At 36.7% G+C, this 21,015-nt stretch overlaps 2 protein-coding genes across 4 annotated transcripts in view; both read left to right on the top strand.

Moving 5' to 3' along the window:
- LOC131432826 (mucin-19-like) overlaps positions 1 to 14,215 on the top strand; it is a 219,383-nt gene extending 205,168 nt beyond the window's left edge. Inside the window, exon 4 of the mRNA XM_058599365.1 lies at positions 9,586 to 14,215. Within this exon, the coding sequence (XP_058455348.1) occupies positions 9,586 to 9,672 (87 nt within the window). The 3' untranslated portion in view covers positions 9,673 to 14,215. The remainder of the gene's footprint in view (positions 1 to 9,585) is intronic.
- Positions 14,216 to 19,416: 5,201 nt separating this feature from the next.
- LOC131432308 (hybrid signal transduction histidine kinase E) overlaps positions 19,417 to 21,015 on the top strand; it is a 198,384-nt gene continuing 196,785 nt past the window's right edge. For 2 of the 3 annotated variants that reach the window (XM_058598511.1, XM_058598509.1), the window contains exon 1: positions 19,417 to 19,684. The gene's annotated coding sequence lies outside the window, so the exon portion shown is untranslated. Of the gene's footprint in view, positions 19,685 to 19,940; positions 20,420 to 21,015 lie in introns of those variants that run through there. The other variant, XM_058598510.1, reaches the window with a different exon arrangement.

Here is a 21,015-nt window from a genome sequence, read left to right as displayed (position 1 = left end):
CAAATGCACCACTTTCATCACTATTCCACTGGTCATTAGTAGGACAACCCACCCTTTCCGAAGCTCTATGCCCTGATTGCCCCATATTTACGGAACACGACACCATTGATTGCATATCAGTATTATCACAACATTGGCATCAGGCATCATTATCTGTGCAACCATGACGCTTGACATAATTGATCACAAACATCAATCCGGCCTGCTTTCTTACTTGCAGACTGTGCGAGGCGAGACTTCTAATAATTATTTTCGCAATAAAAATCCGCGCCGTCCTCATCGCTTCTTGGTTTGCGCTGCCTACCTCAGTAGGCCGATCCGAAAGTCATCATTTGCACTATCTAGGATTTCTCATTCTCTATTTAATCAACGATACCCTGGACGGACCGATAAGCGCCATATTTTCTGCAGGCTTCATCATCGCACCTAGCTCAGTTCTAACAAGAGGGAGATACATTTTTTCAGTGTAAAAAACTACGTAATTCACTGACATGCTTTAGCTCCGGATCAGGACGATATTTTTTTTCTCCTTCTTCTGCTCACCCCGTTTCGAATTATCATCGTATCATCAACATAATCATCGTCCTCTCATATGTAAGTAATCGGGTAACTGGTGTTTGTTATAAAGGATGGCCTACACCAACGGCGTGGCGCCGCCTCAGTCTCAGATTTTTTTTTCTCGGCATCTCGGATGCAATAAAGAGTAATTACAGATGTAAAGCTTTTAACCTTATTTCCAAATGAAGGACTGTGACACCTGGGGGAAACGTGGCGCGATTCAACGGGTCGAAAAGAGATGCGATCAAAGCAACCAATGTTTTTCAGAAATTCATCGCTGTTCATGAATACGAAAAATTAGGTTTTACACGATGACGACACAAATGAACTGCCGATGAATCAAGTTCATTTTTGACAGCTGCCGTTAACAGATCGGCTGAAAAGTTCGTATCGTTTCTATGAGAGGGCGCCACTACAATTAAATCCATACCATTTTCAGTTAGTACCAACCTTCAAAAGATACGTGTATAAATTTGACAGCTGTCTGATTATTAGTTTGTGAGATATTGCATTTTGAGTGTAACTACTTTTGTTATTGTGAAAAAAATGGAAAAAAGGAATTTCGTGTGTTGATGAAACACTACTTTTTGTTAGAAAAAAGTGCCGCCGATACCAAAAAATGGCTTGATGAGTGTTATCCAGACTCTGCAAAATTTCGTACTGGTCATATGAGCACCGAAGACGATGAACGCAGTGGACGTCCAAAAGAGGCTGTTACCGATGAAAACGTGAAAAAAATCCACAAAATGATTTTCAATGACCGTAAAGTGAAGTTGATCGAGATAGCTGACACCCTAAAGATATGAAAGGAACGTGTTGGACATATTATTCACGAATATTTGGATATGAGAAAGCTTTGTGCAAAATGGGTGCCGCGTGAGCTCACAATCGATCAAAAACAACAACGAATTGATGATTCTGAGCAGTGTTTAGAGCTGTTATATCCCTCCCTCATCCACCGTATTCTCCAGACTTGGCCCCCAGTGACTTTTTCCTGTTCTAAGACCTCAAGAGAATGCTCGCTGGAAAAAAATTTAGAAGCAATGAAGAGGTAATCGCTGAAACTGAGGCCTATTTTGAGGCAAAGGACAAATCGTACTACAAAAATGGTATCGAAAAGTTGGAAGATCGCTATAATCGCTGTATCGCCTCTGATGGCAATTATGTTGAATAATAAAAACGAATGTTGGCAAAAAATGTGTGTTTCTATTAAACGATACGAACTTTTCTGCCGAACTGTTAGTTTATTTAGGTTTGCAACTACAAATTAAAAATTGAAAAATTACGAAAAAGTGCCTGTTAAAAACGTTTTTCACAGTGAAAAGAACTTAAAAGATTGCCCTATACGCGTTTCCAGCACCAAGGAGCGATATTTGCATAAATCTGCTTAGTGTGAGGCGACTTCCAATTTTTAAATTCAAACGATGAACCTATGATGATTTTTGGCGGCTGTCAAAAAAGTTCATTCAGTTCATTTTATGAGGTTATGTCATGCTCGTGTAAAACCTAATTGTATTTCCGATTGTCCGAATGAGTATTCAATTATTTACTGTTTCTTTGTTTATTTTTCGTTTATTAAGACTATGATTGAGACAATGCATGTCCAATCGTAGATTCAATAATAATCTTCAGGAATGAATGTGACAATTTTTTAGTGGCTGCCAACATTTGGAAACATTCTTCTAAATGCATTTTGAATCAAAACCAAATGGGCGAAGAAAATTCCTTCGAAATTCCAAGAGGAATTTAATATGAGTTTCGAATTCAGGCGAATTTCAGTGCAACAACTACTTCCCAGATTATCAAAATGACAGAATGAGCTATGACAGCTCGTTTCGGGGTGCTCGAACAACCCGATTGACAGTGACATTATAAATGCCATTGATATTTCGCTAATATTATGAATGTGTTAGTGTAAAAGTTAGGCGACTTACGCCATTTCATTACTAGAGAAATATACGATGCTGACAGTTTATGTTGGAATTTTAAGAAGAACTGATTGTGATACCGATTCCGAATAAATTTCGCCACACACTTAAAAACTAAAGATGCCGAAAACAAACGGCGAAGTGATATTTTACTGAAATTTCAGCCAAGATTTTGACTTTTTTCAAACAATTCGGTTTATAATATTCGATTTCTCGGCAATTCAAAATGTTATAACTGATACTCGGTGTAGTAAATTACCGTGTTTACCACACAGTTCAAAAAATTCGTGTGATTTTACATCTTATCAGATGCACATAAATGGAGCGATATTTCACACAAATTTATATTCAAGAACATGGTAAAATTGTGTGATTTGGAAATTACATGGCTTTAAAACGAAAGGAATAAAAATCAAAAGATCGACATCCACAACGCGACTTGAACCGAAAAATATTAGATCACAAAGCACACCAGTTAGTCGACTGAGCCACAGAAGCACATATCTGCTTGGCTGGCAAATCGTGCATATAAATTCATACAGTCTCACTTGCTAGCCGAGTGCAAATTACACTCGGAGCTTGTAAATTTCTGTACGAACGGAATACTGTGTCATTTGAGAAGCTCAGTAGTTATGAATTGTATCGTTTGAAGAATTATGTCACCTGTAAAATTCATAATTTCTTTCTGTGCAGAAATTGGTTATTTTACCGAAATGAACAAATAAATAACATCAACTTACCGGAAATCTCGGTAAACAGTTTATAGAACCTAAATTTTGAGTCAGGAACTGAATTCTGAATCTGGACTCTGAAATTCAATTCTGGGCCAAAATTCGAGAATTGAATTTTGGGCTTCACTCGAATTCTGAATTTTGAGGTAGGATACAGAAACTGAATATTGGACCTGCATTCTGATCTTGGATTCTGCAAGTAAAGTTTTGATCTAAATTCTAAAAATTTATTCCGAATCTGGACTCTCGAACTGAATATGAATTCTTGAATTTAGATTCTGAACCAAAACTGCAATTCTGGATTCTGAACCAGCAATCTGGAGCTGGATTCTAGACTAAATTTCTGGACCTGAATCTTTTTTTTTTGTTTAAATTATAGAGGTATTAACACCTTAAGGTCATTCGCCTCTTCGGATCAGAAAAGTTTTCCGGCCCTATGTGCGGGTTGGGAATCGAACCCAGGTGGGCTGCGTTATAGGCATCGACTATCCCATCACGCTATACCCGTCCCCTGAACTGAATCTTGAACCTGAATTCTGTATCTAAATTTTAAGCCTGGATTCTAGAACAGAATGTGGATACTACAAACGTAAATTGTAAATTGAGGATATCAAACAAAAATTTGAATTTGATTCGAAAATCCGGACCTGAATTGTGAAATTTTATTATGTAACTTTATTTCGAAGCTGAATTCAGAACCTGGGTTCAGTACTTGAATTTTAAACCCGGATACTGTTTCGAATTTTGCTGTTATCTTTTCGGCAACATTATTTTTGACAGATCACGCGTGAATCGTGTCTTGTGTCCAGCGCTGCCAACTATACCGATTTTTTGACTCAATACAGAAAAACAGATATGATCTCTCAAAATACCGATATTACAATTTTCGTACAGATAAATACCGCTTTTCAGTTTTAATGTTTGGTTCCATAGGGTTAAACCTGGTTGAGCGACCTTTGTTTTTGTTTTGCTCGCAAAATCAGTTTCCTCACTAAATCGATGTTTGATTTCGAGATAGATATAGTACAGGTAGATTTTTCCGCCAAATACAAGGTTTTTGAATAAAACAGTTGACAGCTCTGCTTGTGTCATCGTCAAACCTGTTTAGTTTGGTCTATAATTTAATCATGATTGAACGCTAGCAAAGTTGGAGGAAGACCCACGATTTTAACGAAAAACTGTGTTCAGCGACGAAGCTAATTTTGGTTGAATGGTTACGTCAACAAGTAAAATTGCCGCATCTGAAGCGAAGACCAGCCAGAAGCATTGCAAGAGCTACCAACCTACTACCTAGCTTCTCAAAAAAAAAAAAGACTCTGTTTAGTATGGATGGGAGCGGGTCATTTCGCCGAAAGGGTCATTTCACCGAAAGAATCATTTCGCCGAAAGAGTCATTTCGCTGAAAGGGTCATTTCGCCGAAAAAGTCATTTCGCCGAAAGGGTTATTTTGCCGAAAGGGTCATGTCTCCTGTATGTTATGTCTCCTGTATAAATGATGTGATGCAGCCACATAACCGAAACCAAGATGGCACAAAGCCGCCGAGCCGACGCCAGCTGAGTCGGCCGCCGACCCACCGTCGGAAGCGGCGGCCTCTTGCATGCAAACCTGTAACCGCCTCGTTTGTCCGGTCTTTTCAAAGCAAGATTTCGTTGCTTTAGTTAGGTCCGAACGATCGGTAGCGAGGTCGGACAGCACATGAACCAAAACGATGTGGCGTAGCATTAGATATTTTTTCATTTTCACTTAATAAACGGAAAATACCACATACATTTGCCTGATAAATACACCCATGCAATTGCTTTGATGCTTAGTAGCTTTTCTTGGGAACTCCGTTCTGGGGTTCATGAATCAATCTTTATTCAAGAGTACAAGAATCAATTTTTATTCAAGAAGTACAATTGTAGGTCAACAAAACGGGCGTTAACGCTATCATCTTTCATTTGTCTTTATTTTAAATCAATTCTAACTACGATTTCATGTTTCGGCAAAATGACCTTTTCGGCGAAACGGCTTTCGGCGAAATGACCCTGATCCCTTGCCATCTAAATTGGAGTCGTGGAGTGCTTGAAATCATCTTCAATTTTCATCAATTTTAATCATTTTTCTGTGTTTTGTCGTGTTTTTCTAAATCAAATCCTATACCTCTTAACAATCACTCTTTTGAACTGAAAAAAAAACTGTAACCAAATTTTGGACCTGAATTCTAGAAAATAAATTCTGAATCATAACTCTGGAACTGAACTCTGAATCTGGATTCTGCACCTGCAATGTAGAGCTAGATTCTAGACTTGTATTCTAGGCTTGGATTCTGGGCCTAAATTCCAGAACTGAATTCTGGATCTGATTTTGGAGTCTGCATTTTGTACCTGTATTTTTAACCTCAATTTTGAGACTGCATTCAGAAGCAGAGGCTGGATGAATTGTAAATTTGGATGGTGAAATATATAATTCTGGTTCTGGATTCTGAAACTGAATTTTGGATCTAGATTGGGAAACTTAAATCTGGAGCTGGATTTCGAATTCAAAAAAAAATCTGGATTTTGGAACTGAATTTTGAACTTGGATTCTGGAAAATATACATTGACATTGATTCTGTAACTGGATTCTAAATAAGACTTCCGGCCTGATTCTCGAGCTAAAATTTGAAGCTTTTTGAATTCTGAAATTAAATTTTGAAAGTGAATTCTGAAATTAAATTTTGAAAGTGAAGCTAGAAGCTAGAAATGAATCTGGATTTAAGAACTGAATTAGAAACTTTGATTTTAAATATGAATTCAAAGGCAGCAATGTGTAGCTGGATTCTAAACGTGAATTCTGGATATAAATTCGAAAGTTGAATTCTGGGATACACTTGAAATCTGGACTAGAATTGTGGAACTGAATTTCCAATTTTATCTTTGATTGTGGATTCAGGAGCTGAATTTTGAACCTGGAATCTAGAATTGTATTTTAGACCTGAATTCCGAAACTAAAATCTGAAACTAGATTCTGAAACTAAATTTTGCTCCTGAAGTCTGAATTTGATTTCTTAGTTTAGCCTTAGTTTAAACATGAATTTTAGAACTGAGTTCTGAACTAGACTGCAATTGAATTTTATAACCGAATTTTGAACATTTTGAACCTAATTTTGGATCTGAACTCGGACACTGAATTTTGATCCTAGTTTTAGGATCTGTAACACATGGATCAATAAGTCCCGAGACTAACAATGGAAACTACATTTTTTTTGCAAACTTTTTTTTTTATTCATCAACATAATCACCTTTTAGGGTGATACAATGGTTCCAACGTTTTTCCAATTTTTCAATACCATGATTAAAAAAAAATTATCTTTCGTTTCAAAATAAGCCTTAGTTTCAGCGATGACCTCCTCATTTGAGCCAAATCTTTTTCCCTGGAGCATTTTTTTAAGATCAGCAAAGAGTCAGTAGTCACTGGGGGCTAAATCTGGCGAGTATGGGGGGTGGGGAAGCAGATCAAAGCCCAATTCGTTCAATTTCGCCATTGTTTTCATCGACTTGTGGCAGGGTGTTTTTGTTTCGTCGAAAGCAATCGCGGCACCCACTTGGAAAAAACCTTTTTCATGCTCAATTTTTCATGAAGGATAGTAAATACACTTCCATATGATATCTGTGTCATCTCAGCAATCTCACGGAGCTTCACTTCACGATCTTTCATTATAATTTTTGTCACTTCACTCACATTTTCCGGTGTAACGGCTTCCACAGGTCTACCCGAGCATTCCGCGTCATTTGTGTCGGTACGACCACGTTTAAACTCGGCGAACCACCGACAAATCGTTGCTTTTGATGGACAAGAGTCCGTATAACATATTTCAATCCATTGTTTTGCTTGCACGGTGTTTTTACCCATTAAAAAACAATGTTTTATCAAAACACGAAACTCGGTTTTTTCCATTTTTTAAACAAACTACAAAACGACTTTACTCCAACCTCGATAACTCAGCTGTTTCTGGTCGGATCGACTTAAAATTTTGACCCGTTTCAAGCAAAGGTTAGTACTCTGGAAAGACGTGGTTACTGGTTTACTACGAGCGCCATCTCTGCTTTAGTCTCGGGACTTATTGATCCATGTGTTACCTAAATTTGAATTCCGGACCAGGATTCTGAAACTAAGTCTGAATTCAGAAAAAAATGTTTATTCGTGAACTGTATTTTGAGCCTGAATTTTCAAATTGGATTCTGTAATCGAATTTCGAAGCTGGGTTCTGAATCTGGATTCTGGAGTTTAATTTTTGACCAGGATCTGAATCGACCGAAATGGAGTGCACTGGGAAGACGCTCAGCCTATTCACTGTCAAAACCGTCTTCCGAGTACCAGAAAAGCAAATAAGCGCCATGAGTTTTTCACTTTGATGCTCTCGTATATACCGAACATAATAGGGTAACGGCTCCTCATTTCATCTTAGCTCCTATTTCCATCTCATCCCTTCACCTCATTACTTTGAACATGAATAATATTTTACAACCTACCTAAAGCAAACTGTGAAATGTTTTAAAATGATTATAAATACTATTGTCACACTTTCCCATTGATAGAAATGGTTTTAAATTCTTCGGTGGTCATTTTTTTCATTTAAAATAAACTCACTTTTCAATTTAGGACACATTTTCGTCTCAAGATTTACAGTTCGTCATGTTTCTGAATATCTACTAATCGATTCGTCTCAAAACATGATCGCTATTTCGCACAATTACACTACTATTGAATGCTGGATGACTTCATAATTAGTAATGTTCACTTGCCACTTGTTTAATTAACGATTTAAAACTTAAAAAATTACCCGACGAGCAATAAAAGTTTTCAAGAATATGAGATGAAAATTTTTCACTTAGTTCACTTGAATGCGCTTTGTTTTCATCTCATTTGCTTTCGCAAAGTTGCCAAACCTTCTCATAATGTTACAAAACAAAAATTGTTTTTCTTCTTCAAATTACCATCAAAAAGTATGTTAAATACTAATGAAATAACCATTGTGGCAAATCTAGTAGCACTGGTTTCATTCCGTCAACATAACGCTGTGAAGTGTGTGTGTGTGTGTTTCATCGGCTGTGCACAGAGATGCCAGATATTTTCATAGAAAATATGTATTACTTTGCATATAATGTCTATATCTGCTCTATCTGTTTTCATTAATAAAATGATGCTAAAAGATAGTTCTTTATATATCTGTAAGTCATTGCCCCACTCACTAGAATATTCAACGAGGATATTTTTTATCAATAAAAATATAAATGTATAAATCACTTCAAATTGGATCAAAATTTTAATATAATCATAATCAATTATCTGCACCAAAGATTTCCATGTGATTTGTCCGTTGATTAATCTTTGCAATCAAATACTAATAGATACTCAGAGAGAAAAGTCTAATTTTTTACTTCTTACTTTTTATGAACATGTACACATCTGTATTAAATTTAGGAAATCTGTATAAAATCTGTACTTTGATTAAAATCAGTATGCGAACGCAAAAATCTATACAATACAGATAAATCTGTATAAATGGCATCTCTGGCTCTGCATTTTGATTTAAGAAGGGCTAATGCCTAAATAGTAATAATACCTTTTTTGTATTTATTTAAAGTTCATCAAATTAACTTTGCAGTAAAATTTTAAATTTACAGCGAAAGGTAACGGAAACGACCGAAAAAATTTTAAACGTTGAAATGATTTCAAACTGGTTCTAAAAATATCGTGTGTTGTTTCATAGTTGGCATTAGGCCGTTCTTAAGAAGAATTCTGACATTTTGAACCTGAGAGTGTAATAGTGGAATATTTTGTTTTGATTGCTGTCGCCATTGCTTATATATATGATGAATAAAGGACCAACAATAGGATGGATAAAAATCCATTGAGATGAAATTAGGAGCAGAGCAGTGAACACATCATAAGTGTTTTCAGCTGTTCTGATGAATATTACTTAAATTTTCAAGAAATCTGAATCAATTCTTAACGTGGAGCAAGGCGAATGAAGCAGTAATATGAAATAGTTATTGTGATTTTAGTGGCTAAATCGGGGTTTTGAGGCGACGTCCTTACAAATGAGATGAAATAGGGAGCCCTTGCCCTAGTAAACTTGAATTTATGACTATCTCACAATGCTAAAAGTTTTCTCACAAACAACTAATCATATTCGCGATGACGTGGAGAGATATGATATTGTTATCTTTGAATTTATCACTCTCTCACGCAGCGATTTTTGAAAAGACGCCCCATAGTAAATTATGACATATTTACGTCAAAACAAAACATTATCCACAATCGCTAATTATTCCGCACCCGTCGAATGCCTCCAATGTGATGTTTCCAATGATCCTTACATTTTCTTTTTCTCCCCCCACAGTTCCTGGAGCAGACGCTGGTATGGCCGACGCTGGCCGTGACTGCGACGCTGATTGCCCTTGGGTGTGGGCTGCTCGCTGCCAGGTGAACGGGACGGGAGCAAACATCCTCCGCTTAAAACTCTCCGTAGAATATCACAAAACCACATGCCCCGTTGCCCGTTGGCCCAATTCTGGCTTCGGTTCCCAGCATCAGGAATCAGCACACAGGAGCAGCATCAGTCAACGGGGATCATAATTATGTCCAGTATACCGTAGTAATCGTCGACCTTAGTGTAGGCGCCGCGCCATCCCGCCATTTGATTTCACCACCCGAGTAAACATCCCTTCGAAAAGTGCTTCTTACTGACCGAACCCAAGGAGGAGGGTCCTATCAGCCAGGACCAGTTCGACGAAGGCGGCTGATTGCTCTTTGCTTTGGTTGTGTGCCCTCGAGGGGGTAGTGAAACTGGCACGATAGGAAGTTTACCATGTGAAAGAAAAAACGAAAAGCACATCCTTTTATTACACCAGATAGAATAATTACTCTGCAACGGAATGCTCTGTTAGGTTGTAAGCGTACTCTTATTCTTTTTTTATTGTCTCTTATTTTCTAAAGCTATCAAACAGTTTTTTAATCCATTCGACGGATTGTGATCTCGAGTTTATGAAAGCCCCTCTCGTTTCAATAAATGTTTATGTTGTATTTTTGTTTTTGCCATGAAATGATTTTTGTTGGGGTGCATCGACGAGGAAAAATCAAAATAATGAAATGTGAAACCCAAAGTGATTGTGATTCAACAGAAATATTCTACTTTATTCATCTGCCTTTTTATTAAAAAAAAAAAAGATATGCCACTTTTGGAGAGAATCCACATAGTATAGTAACAGAAATTTTTAAATCGTTTTCTGAAACGGCTAGCAATGTAGGCAAAATAATCGTTATCATGTAATAGTTATCAGTAGGCCAATAAAGATTTCTTTAGCTGTACTAAGAAAATTTAATAACGTTAGTAAAATTACGCAACGGAACAGAGCCATGTCGGTTTAAGGATCGGATTAGTGTTAGCGTGTTCTTAACCCCATTCGCCGTAAGAATAATCTTCAAAAGATGATCTTCAGTAGATTTCAGTGCAGGATAAACATGTGCCGATTTAAAATAAGAATTTAATGTTCTAGCGTTAAGCTTCTAGAGTAAGTAGCATTAGTTGTACAAGGTAAATCAATGATCTTCCATGGGTTTGCTTAAACGAAGGTTAAGCTGGTTTAACATAGCGCTTTGGTGAATACTGAATTCTGAACGGAAATTAGAAAATTCACGCCAATCTTCATATGAATTCATCATTTAAATCATCCTATGATTTAAACTTTACTTCACTTTTACTTTGTTCGTTGTAAAGTCGCCAGTTCTTACTGACTCGTTAGCTGTTGTAAGACGCAATTGAGCATCCATTAATATAACTTCCGTGAAAGAAGCAATTTATCCTAAATATTGGTTACGAACTAAAATAATTCTCCGAGAAATTTTTCAACTTTGGGGAAAATTTTCTGATTAATCACTACCTTGATCAGAAAGTCCCCGGAATTCATTCAGAAAATTAAAAATACAAGACTATTCATCAAAATCGATATTGTCCCCTTCAATATACCTCCCATCGACTGCAACACATTTTTGAAAACGCTTAATCCAATCCTCGAAACATTTTTTATATTCAGTTTTCGGTATGACCATCAGAGACATCTGCGATTTTTGTCATAATCTCATCTCAGGTGCTGAAACGCTTTCCACGGAGCGATTTCTTGTGTCGACCGAATAGGAAAAAGTCGCAAAGAGCCAAATCAGATGAATTCGGTGGTTGCTTGATGGTATTTGTTTCGTTTTTAGCCAAATGTTCACGGATACCGATGGTATTGTGTGACGGTGCGTTATCGTGGTGCAAGATCCACGAGTTGTTTGCCCACAAATCTGGTCTTTTTCGGCAAATTGCTTCACGCAAACGTCTCATAACGCCCAAATAGTACTCCTTGTTGACGGTCTGGCATTGTGGAAGGTATTCATGATACACAACGCCCTTGTAATCAATGAAAACTGTGAGCATCGCCTTTTTTTTCGACTGAAAACTACGACACTTCTGAAACGTTCGTGCCACTGAGAAACGATTATTTTCTTCAGAGTATCGTTGCCGTAACACTCTTCTAACATTTGCAATGTCGCCACACCATTGAAACCGTTTTTAACGCAAAATTAAGGTACCGCCGTGAAGAAATGTTATTTTTACTGAAAAATCAGCTACTGAGATTCGAACAGCTGAGATCAGTAATCCAATTTTCATCACATTTCTCGGCTAATTTTTCATTAGGGCGTATAAGCAAGTGGCAGTTTCTCTTTAATCACTCTCTCTTTCGATTATTGTGATGCGATTAAAAAGATTTTCTTTGATTTCACTAATCTGTTTGAAAGTCGAAAGTTTCGGGTACCATTTTATGCAAAGAGTTGAGTGACAAACGTGGAAACCGCTTGATAATTAATAGAACGGAAGTAAACAAAGAGAAACTGTCACTTGCTTACACGCCCTAATGAAAAATCAACCGAGATTTAGCTGTTTTCAAGATTGGTTCCAATTTTGGTATGCACATTCAGGATTACCGAATATCCTAGGAAGTCGAACAGAAGAAATGAACGAAGGAAAGGTGAATTTGCGTCCGATGATAGAATGACGCAAGTTTGCATGCGAGATTTAAACAGCAGCCAAAAATACAATCTGCCTGGCTTCTGCGGGCTGCCGGAAACCCTCCTAAGCGGGTGTGTGCAGCTCTGAATGAATTATTTTGAATCAAATCCGAGTAGGCGAAAACAATATCTTTCAAAATTTGATGTGAGATTCAATATGACCTCCGAATCAAGGCGGACTCCAGTGCAACAACCGCCCAGATCGTCTCAAAGACGGACTGAGTAATGGACTCTCGTTTCTTGGGCTGTGAACCATTTCGCGGTTAATTTTAACTTTTGGTTAAAATCTGACACTTGAGTGGTGATTTTGTGTCGAGTATTTAAATTTAACTAAAACTGCGGCCTATTTCAAAATTTAATGTAATTTCAACTAAAGAATTATTATTAGAATTTTCATGACAAGATTTTTTTCAGTGTCGGAATATAACCATCGATCTGTCAAAAATAACCTTGCTCTCGAGCAGGGTTATTTTTTGACAAGCCGTAGAAGCTCGTTCAACCTGATTGACAGCGACTAAGGTATGCCTTTTTGTTGGTTTCCAGCAAATTTCAACCGTTTATGCTGGCATTTTAGGAGGACTAGTTCTTTATATGTGAAGAATATGCAATTACATTTATTTCGAATTCAACTAAAAATCTGCACGAAAATAAAATCGAAGAAGAAGAAAATGAATTGACAATTCAGGTCGCTTAATCTCTCAAATTCATTCGGAATCGATTGTTGCGCTGTTCCACGTAGAACTTTGAATAAAATTTCTCATCTTTTCGGAATTGATTCGCAATTCATTCCGAGCTTGGGCGATTACAAATCAATTTCGCCATCTACCGATTGGTTCGGATGAGAAATGGGTAAAACCGTTCGTTTTAAAAGAACCTATCAGAACTTGATGGTTCTACCAAAAGAACTAGCTCTATTTAACCGTTCTTGCGTTCTGAGAGTCATGAATTTAATTTTTTAGTAAACAAATACAATAATAGTGAGTGATTTTTAGTATGTATATTTATCAATTTAAAGATTGCTAATGTATGTAATCTTTGTCTTATTCCTAAAACATGCGTCCCGGGTTGGCGGCTCAATGCATAGGGCACTGGTTTAACAAAACAGTTGCCGTATGTTCGAGCCCCGACCTGGAAGGAGGATTCTTCGTAGTGTCAGTAGAATTCGTAGCACCAACCATGCAATGGTTCTGTACACTCTGAATCGGCTGCGAAGTCTGTTGAAACAGAAGGTCAAATTCCACTACAGGAAAAACTCAGTTAACATGTACGCTCTCTTAAAGAATTTGATTTCTTCTTTATTTATTCGAACAGTTCTACTGTCAATATTAAAACTAATATACGCTGCCGTTCTATTTCTTTATATTTGAAACAAGATTAAAACGCTGCTTGGGTGATCAGGCATGCGAACTATGTGTAAAAATTTGTTCGTTCAGTGTGACAAATATTTGCAGATGTCACTACGATCGACACTATTTTGGGTGCAGCATTCATATGGCGACACTATTTTGGGTACTAAATTCACTTCACGCAAATTTTTTGGTTTTGCCATTTTTCGATTAAATTCACGTGTATTTCAAACGACACGGAAATAAAGTTTTATTTTACTTTTAGAAAAATCGTGTGATAAATGTTAAAATTTTTGTAGTTGGAAAATTTCCATAACAGGCACGGGAAGTTTGTTATCGTTCCGGAACGAAATGGAAAGTGACAGTAGTGAGTTCATTGTTTCCAATTTGAAATTAATACAGGATTTTGAAAAAAAATGGTCAACCCTGTATGTCTGTTATCTGTGACTCAAGTAAACACGAGAGGCATTGGCATCTGACTAAACCAAAAATTCCTTTTCGTTACGTAAATGACATGCAAAATTAGTTTCATATTATCTTGTTTTTATTCGAGTAAAATTTTTGTATGAAAACGATCTCACATATCCAGTTTGGAGTAAATTCGGAATCAAGGGGTCAGAAAGGGGAAAACAGATGAAAAAATAATTTTAAAGAGGTATTCATAATGAATTCTGAATACATTCGCACTCCAGTGGAACAACCGATACTGAATGAAATTTCCCCGCCTACTGATCGGTTCGGGAATCTGTCGAAATTGAGTGATAGGAAAAGGATTTATTTGTCATTCGGTTTTCTTATTATTATAAGTTATTGTGGTGATTTTCATGATTTTTTACGGAACCTCACAGATAACTTTTTGCATCAATTTTCATGCACATATTTGAAAAATCAATACATTCCAATTTGATTATACATCGATTCTAGTTTTAAATCAGCTTTTAGATTCCGCTGGTGTCTATTTCATGTTGATTAACATATCGTGTAAATTTCAATATTTTTTCGGATATAAAGAACTAATCATCGATCAGTGCTTACTATAATTAAAGTAGAAATTGGTGCCATTTTCTCGCAATTTTATGCCGGGTATGTCATTGATTATAACCCAAGTAACCACACCATATTCGTTTTACTTGCGTATATAAGACATCATGGCCTTACATTTGCTTTATATGCACCTACAGAACATACACATACGACATTTCCGAAATCAAAATTTCTTTGTTGCCAAATATTGTGAAAAAGCATGATGTGGTGTCAAAAAATAGTTTTTTTCAAGTCTAAAATTTCCAGTGTCAGAGATTTGACTCCAAAAAAATTTTGAGATAACACCAGATTTCGAAGCTTCGTGCATTTTTAAGACAATACTAGAAAACGGCATCCGCGGAAATCCGCGTAAACAGCGTAAAAACAGCTCCGGAAATCCGTGTAAAAAATTATGCATAAAAAACCGTTTAAAAAACACCTCTGCAGGACACTTGATAGGTAATCTGAGCCATCCGAGCAAAATGCTGTCATTTCAATGCAAATATGTATACATTTGTTAAACAAACAAGCCACTTACAACAAATCAATATGACAATTTCAGAATAGAAGTGAGACCGAATTGAGCAAATTTGCTGTTTAAAGTTTGAGTTATCTCGAGTGCATAATGTCAGCTACCAGTTTGGTTCAGTTTTTGTTCATCATTTGTAATTTTCATATTATGACAATAACATGGAAAGTCACACTAAGGTAGTGAACCATTTCGTGGTTAATTTTAACTTTTGGTTGAAATCTGGCCCTCAGGTGGTTATTTTGATGTTGTCAAAAGTAACCCTGCTCGAGAGCATGCAAAATAAACCCAAATAACTTTCCACCCATCAAACTTTGAAATGGTCCGCAGTTTTAGTTAAATTTAACTACTTGACACAAAATAACCACTCAAGTGTCAGATTTTAACCAAAAGTTAAAATTAACCGCGAAATGATTTACAACCTAAGTAAGCTTCTAGAACCTTTATTGTTTCTCTCATTCTGATTTATTTCTTGAAGACAAAACTAACTCAGTTCCAGCCTCAAGTGCAATTGACAGTTCTTTTTCTCTTTCTATTATTACGGCATATTCCTGTATTTTCCAACAATTTCTTAACTAGAGATGGGTGCAGTCGTTATTCTATGTAAAGAGAGAGAGGAAATCTCTATAGGACCATAACAATCGAAAGAGAAAGTAAATAAAGAGAAACTCTCATTGGCACTTAGGACCTTTTCTCGTGTTTGTCTTCATTTGACAGCAGTTGGGGTCGAAACTGGGTTGGGTTTTACTTCAAGCATAAACGCCATAACAAGGCGAGTGTTTGGAAACGAAAAATGATAACAGGTGATGAGAAAAAAATCTTATTAGAATGAAATATCCCAATAAGAAATTTTTCGATGAACTAATATATCAAGTGCTAAATGCGGATGACATTTACTTTCTCTTTCAATTATTAACGAATATTGCTGGAATTTTCGATATTTCTTTAGTGCAGATTTAAAGATGATACTTTAGTTATAATTTTCTTCAAATAGTTAGAACGAAGAATTGCTAAGAGTACCGTAATAATCTATTCTATTAAAATCACTTAAATTTGGTCCCATAAAGGTTCAGTGTCAAGCCATTTGTTGAATGTTGACCCACACTTTTGTTTGGCATTTGAAGAATTCCAACGTTCAGTTATAATTACTGAAATTGTAAAAAGTTGGATTACATTTTAATTAAGTCGGAAATCAGAATGTTTGTACTGCATCAGATCAATGTCGTTTAGCCTTCAAAAAGAATATCTGAACTTTTCATTATTTTTTCATTAGTTTGTTCCAATGTTGGTTCGAAATGGAGTCAAAATAACTGAAAATGTATTTCAAAATCGTCGTATCTCGGCTATGAATTGAAAGTTTAATCTATGGTTTTACACAAAAACACTTAATTTTCCGAATCTTACAGAAAACGTATTCGTGTTTGCATGGAACATTATTTTTCACTTCGAAAAAAATATTGATAAGCTTTTTTCTCATTTGTTTTTAGCATTTTTCAGTCAATGACTATTTAAGAAAAACTTCGGTGCTTATACAGGGTGATTTTTTAAGAGCTTGAGAACTTTTTTAAACAATAAAACGCATAAAATTTGCAAAATCTCATCGGTTCTTTATTTTAAACGTTAGATTGGTACATGACATTTACTTTTTGAAGATAATTTCATTTAAATGTTGACCGCGGCTGCGTCTTAGGTGGTCCATTCGGAAAATCCGCTTTTTTATCGACAAATTTTGTTCAGCGATGAGGCTCATTTCTGGTTGAATGGCTACGTAAATAAGCAAAATTGCCGCATTTGGAGTGAAGAGCAACCAGAAGCCGTTCAAGAACTGCCCATGCATCCCGAAAAATGCACTGTTTGGTGTGGTTTGTACGCTGGTGGAATCATTGGACCGTATTTTTTCAAAGATGCTGTTGGACGCAACGTTACAGTGAATGGCGATCGCTATCGTTCGATGCTAACAAACTTTTTGTTGCCAAAAATGGAAGAACTGAACTTGGTTGACATGTGGTTTCAACAAGATGGCGCTACATGCCACACAGCTCGCGATTCTATGGCCATTTTGAGGGAAAACTTCGGAGAACAATTCATCTCAAGAAATGGACCGGTAAGTTGGCCACCAAGATCATGCGATTTGACGCCTTTAGACTATTTTTTGTGGGGCTACGTCAAGTCTAAAGTCTACAGAAATAAGCCAGTAACTATTCCAGCTTTGGAAGACAACATTTCCGAAGAAATTCGGGCTATTCCGGCCGAAATGCTCGAAAAAGTTGCCCAAAATTGGACTTTCCGAATGGACCACCTAAGACGCAGCCGCGGTCAACATTTAAATGAAATTATCTTCAAAAAGTAAATGTCATGTACCAATCTAACGTTTAAAATAAAGAACCGATGAGATTTTGCAAATTTTATGCGTTTTATTGTTTAAAAAAGTTCTCAAGCTCTTAAAAAATCACCCTGTATAAGGTGCGCAACACTAGATGTTATAGATCGAAAATATTGAAATTTTTTCTTGATCAGCAGAAAAATATTAAAAGCAAATTGGTATCAAATCCAATTCAAAATAATGAAATAATTTCCAATTTATAAACATTGAAAGACATAAGAAAAGGCATAGAGCAAAATAAAACAAAGTCTTCCAACATCTGTAATTCCATTATCTACTAATTGTAACTGCTGTAAACCATTAGCTCAAAACAATTCAGGTTCACCAAAGCCCATAGCAATAGTATTAAGCATTAAATGACATAAATGTACATACATAAAACTGGAACAACTCACCCAGTTTCTGAACCCAAATTCTAGGGAATAGTCGAACGAAGAAATTACACCGATACTGACTTCCTGGGCGGCAAAAAAAAGACATGAACAATCGAGACACAAACGAGAAACAGATTCTTTCGAATCTTGCTGTGCAAAATTCCCAAAGAATATACCCATCAATTCGAACACAATGATCTCAAATCCAAACGCGGAAGTCTTTTTGCTTGTTTATTTTTATTTTTTTGTTTTGTGTGTAACTTGAATATTTTACTTTTTTTTTGTGTTTAAAATAATTTTACCTTGTTTCGTTTATGTCCCATCGAAGGAGCATAGTAAATTGTACCATCATATTTTTTCTAGCATTAGCTAAAGCCGTTGCGATTTTTTAAGTGTTTTTTATTAGAACATAGATAGACCAATAAGCTGCATTTCTATACAGGAAACGAATTTACTCCTCTCAGAAGATTTTAACTCTGTTACGTAAGCATAAAGCGAAAGGAATACCAACCGGAAGGCAGTGGGGAATTCCGGATTATGGTTAGGAGCAAAAAAAACAGTGTTTAGTCGTAAATCGTAGCCTTAATTCGAGCGAGGATGATTTCCCACCTATGACAACGTGACAGTGAGCGGTGATGTTTTTGGGTGCTGTGGGAAACCTGTGATGTGCATTTTTGATCTCATTTTAAACTGTTTCATCTCATGTACCATAGTAAGTGGAAGAGGAGGAAGCTCAGACAGAAGTAGCGATGGTTTTTTTCTTCTTATGTTGTCTTCGGTAGAGAAATTATATTAATTATCCATAATGTTCGTTTATTAGGGCGTACTCGAACGCCGTCGGTTGGAGGCATAGCTATACGATAAATGTGTAAGATTATTCAATGATCTAGAGAAGATTTCTTATTTTATGAACGATATTTTTTTTACTGTGTAAACCCCTTTTCAACTGGCATATCAATGAGTTTAGCCTGTAAGGGTGGCGAAAATGTTGTATCGAAATCAAACCAGTTAGCAATTATTGTTGTTTACAGGAAAACATTTTCAATAAAGCTGTGAAAATTACTAGCATTCATTTTAATTCTATCACAAGCGGTAGCATGAAAAAAAGTCAAACGTTTATTAAAAGTCATGCTCAGATTTCTTTTCAAATTCATTTTTATTATTTTTACTGACTCTAACAAATTATTGAACGCAAATTTAACGACCATTTCAAACCGACACGGTCGTTCGCGTAACGACCGATGGGCTAACGCTGCTGCGAGAAAATCTCACAGCCACCCGTTACTGACAGTGAGCCCATGCAGCCAAACACGAACCCCGATTGGAATGTGTCGTTCGGGTTCTATTCGTTCGCTCGCTAGCTGTGACTGGCTGTCGGTTTGTTCGGTTGGTCGTTGGTCGGTCGGTCTGTTTCTTGTTTGTGGATTGGTCTCTGCTGAGGGGAAGTGTGCGATGCATGTACAGTTTTATCGCGTTCGCCAAGCTGTACGGATGCACGTCTCGATCGTAACGCGGTCGTTTCCCTGGCATGTAGTAAGCCAACCACTTTTCTCGTCGTCGTCGTCGTAGTCGTAGCCTGTCGTTCGTTTCACCTCATAGCAAAGAAGTCGAGAAAAGTTTTCGTGTTTCTCGACGAGTTTTGGATATTGCAACTGTGACTTACGTGTGAGATCGGCGGTTCCGTGTTTACAAAATGTGTTTCAGTGCCGAATTTGGATGCTCTTTAGTGCAATTTTGTAAGTGTCTGAAGTTCGTGACGGTGTGACACATTTTCCCCTCATACCCGTCCAGTGTTTGGTTAGTTTGGTTTCTTCGCAACTCGGAGTTCTGCCTGTTGGTGTGGATCACTTTTTGTTCATTCTCTTGTTTTTCTTTTCTGCGTATGCCTCGGCTGTTACTGCTGCATTCCAGTCAGAAAAACTGCCAGCATATCAAAGGCCGCAAAAAGAGGCAGTCAGTTTTTAAAGTTACAACCATACAATAGTTTTCGTATGTTTTTCTCGTCGTTCCAGCGAGGTGCGCTGATGTTTTTTTGTGTTTGTTTGTGTGTGCGTTAGTTAACCGTGTGTGAAGGCCAGACGAACCCGAGGGAAGCAATCGGACGGTGGATTTGAACGGGTGCCAGATCAAAACATAATAAACCACCGTTGAGAAACGGATATTGGTCACCTGGGAGAAAGGGTTGCCCGTTGATTCTCTTGGTGGTTGATCGCTTCGAAAATATGGCCATTTTTGGTGTGACTCATGTGGAATTCGATTACCTTCAAAAAGAAAAAAAACACGAAGTTATGATTAATGAAACCGGTGCGACAGTTACAATTTTTATCTGAACATAAATCGAAGTGATAGTTTTGGTAAATTATCGAATTGAAAAATTGTGAAATTTGTGTTCAGTAGTTGCCTAGAAACGTAAAAACAAAAATATGCAGACAATTCTTCAGCTTCGAGAAAAGTTGGAAAACATTTGCACGGTAACTAACTATAAAAGACATTAATCAAATATTTCGTTCGATTTCTGTTTTGGTGTACAAGTTGATTTTGGTTCTAAACTGTTAATCACTTGGAGATTAAATTTATCTGCTAACGAAAAACGCAACGAGAATGATTTCCTGACCAAAATTCTGTTACTATCGTTTAAAGAAAAGACGGGTAGGTAATGTCAGAGACCTAATTGGATGACGTGAATACGAATAAAACTGACATGCTTCTTTCACACTCCCGAATATAGATAATCGTTCGTATTAGTTGACTGTGTGAATTTTACAACTTTTATTGATTCGCTTCCTGAATTGTAACGATGCATCTATACTAAAATACGACGAATCTCCGATACACTTATTCTAACACACAAGTTAATAAGAAAGGCAATAGAGAGTAAAAAATTGTTCCCCTGAAGTATACTCGGTACGAATTACAATAATTTCAAAGGTGGAAAATGTTGAAAAGTTCTTTAATAAATAAATAAATGATTTATTGATACTAATAGTCAACGGTGTTGACTAGAATTAATGAATCGTGTCAATTTTAGACATTTTATACCTACATAGTAGGTACCACGAGAATAAAA

The sequence above is a fragment of the Malaya genurostris genome, chromosome 2 (assembly GCF_030247185.1).
Source record: "Malaya genurostris strain Urasoe2022 chromosome 2, Malgen_1.1, whole genome shotgun sequence".
NCBI classification, from domain to species: domain Eukaryota; kingdom Metazoa; phylum Arthropoda; class Insecta; order Diptera; family Culicidae; genus Malaya; species Malaya genurostris.
Note: the sequence above shows the minus strand (reverse complement) of the source record. Positions and strands in the feature narration are given on the sequence as shown.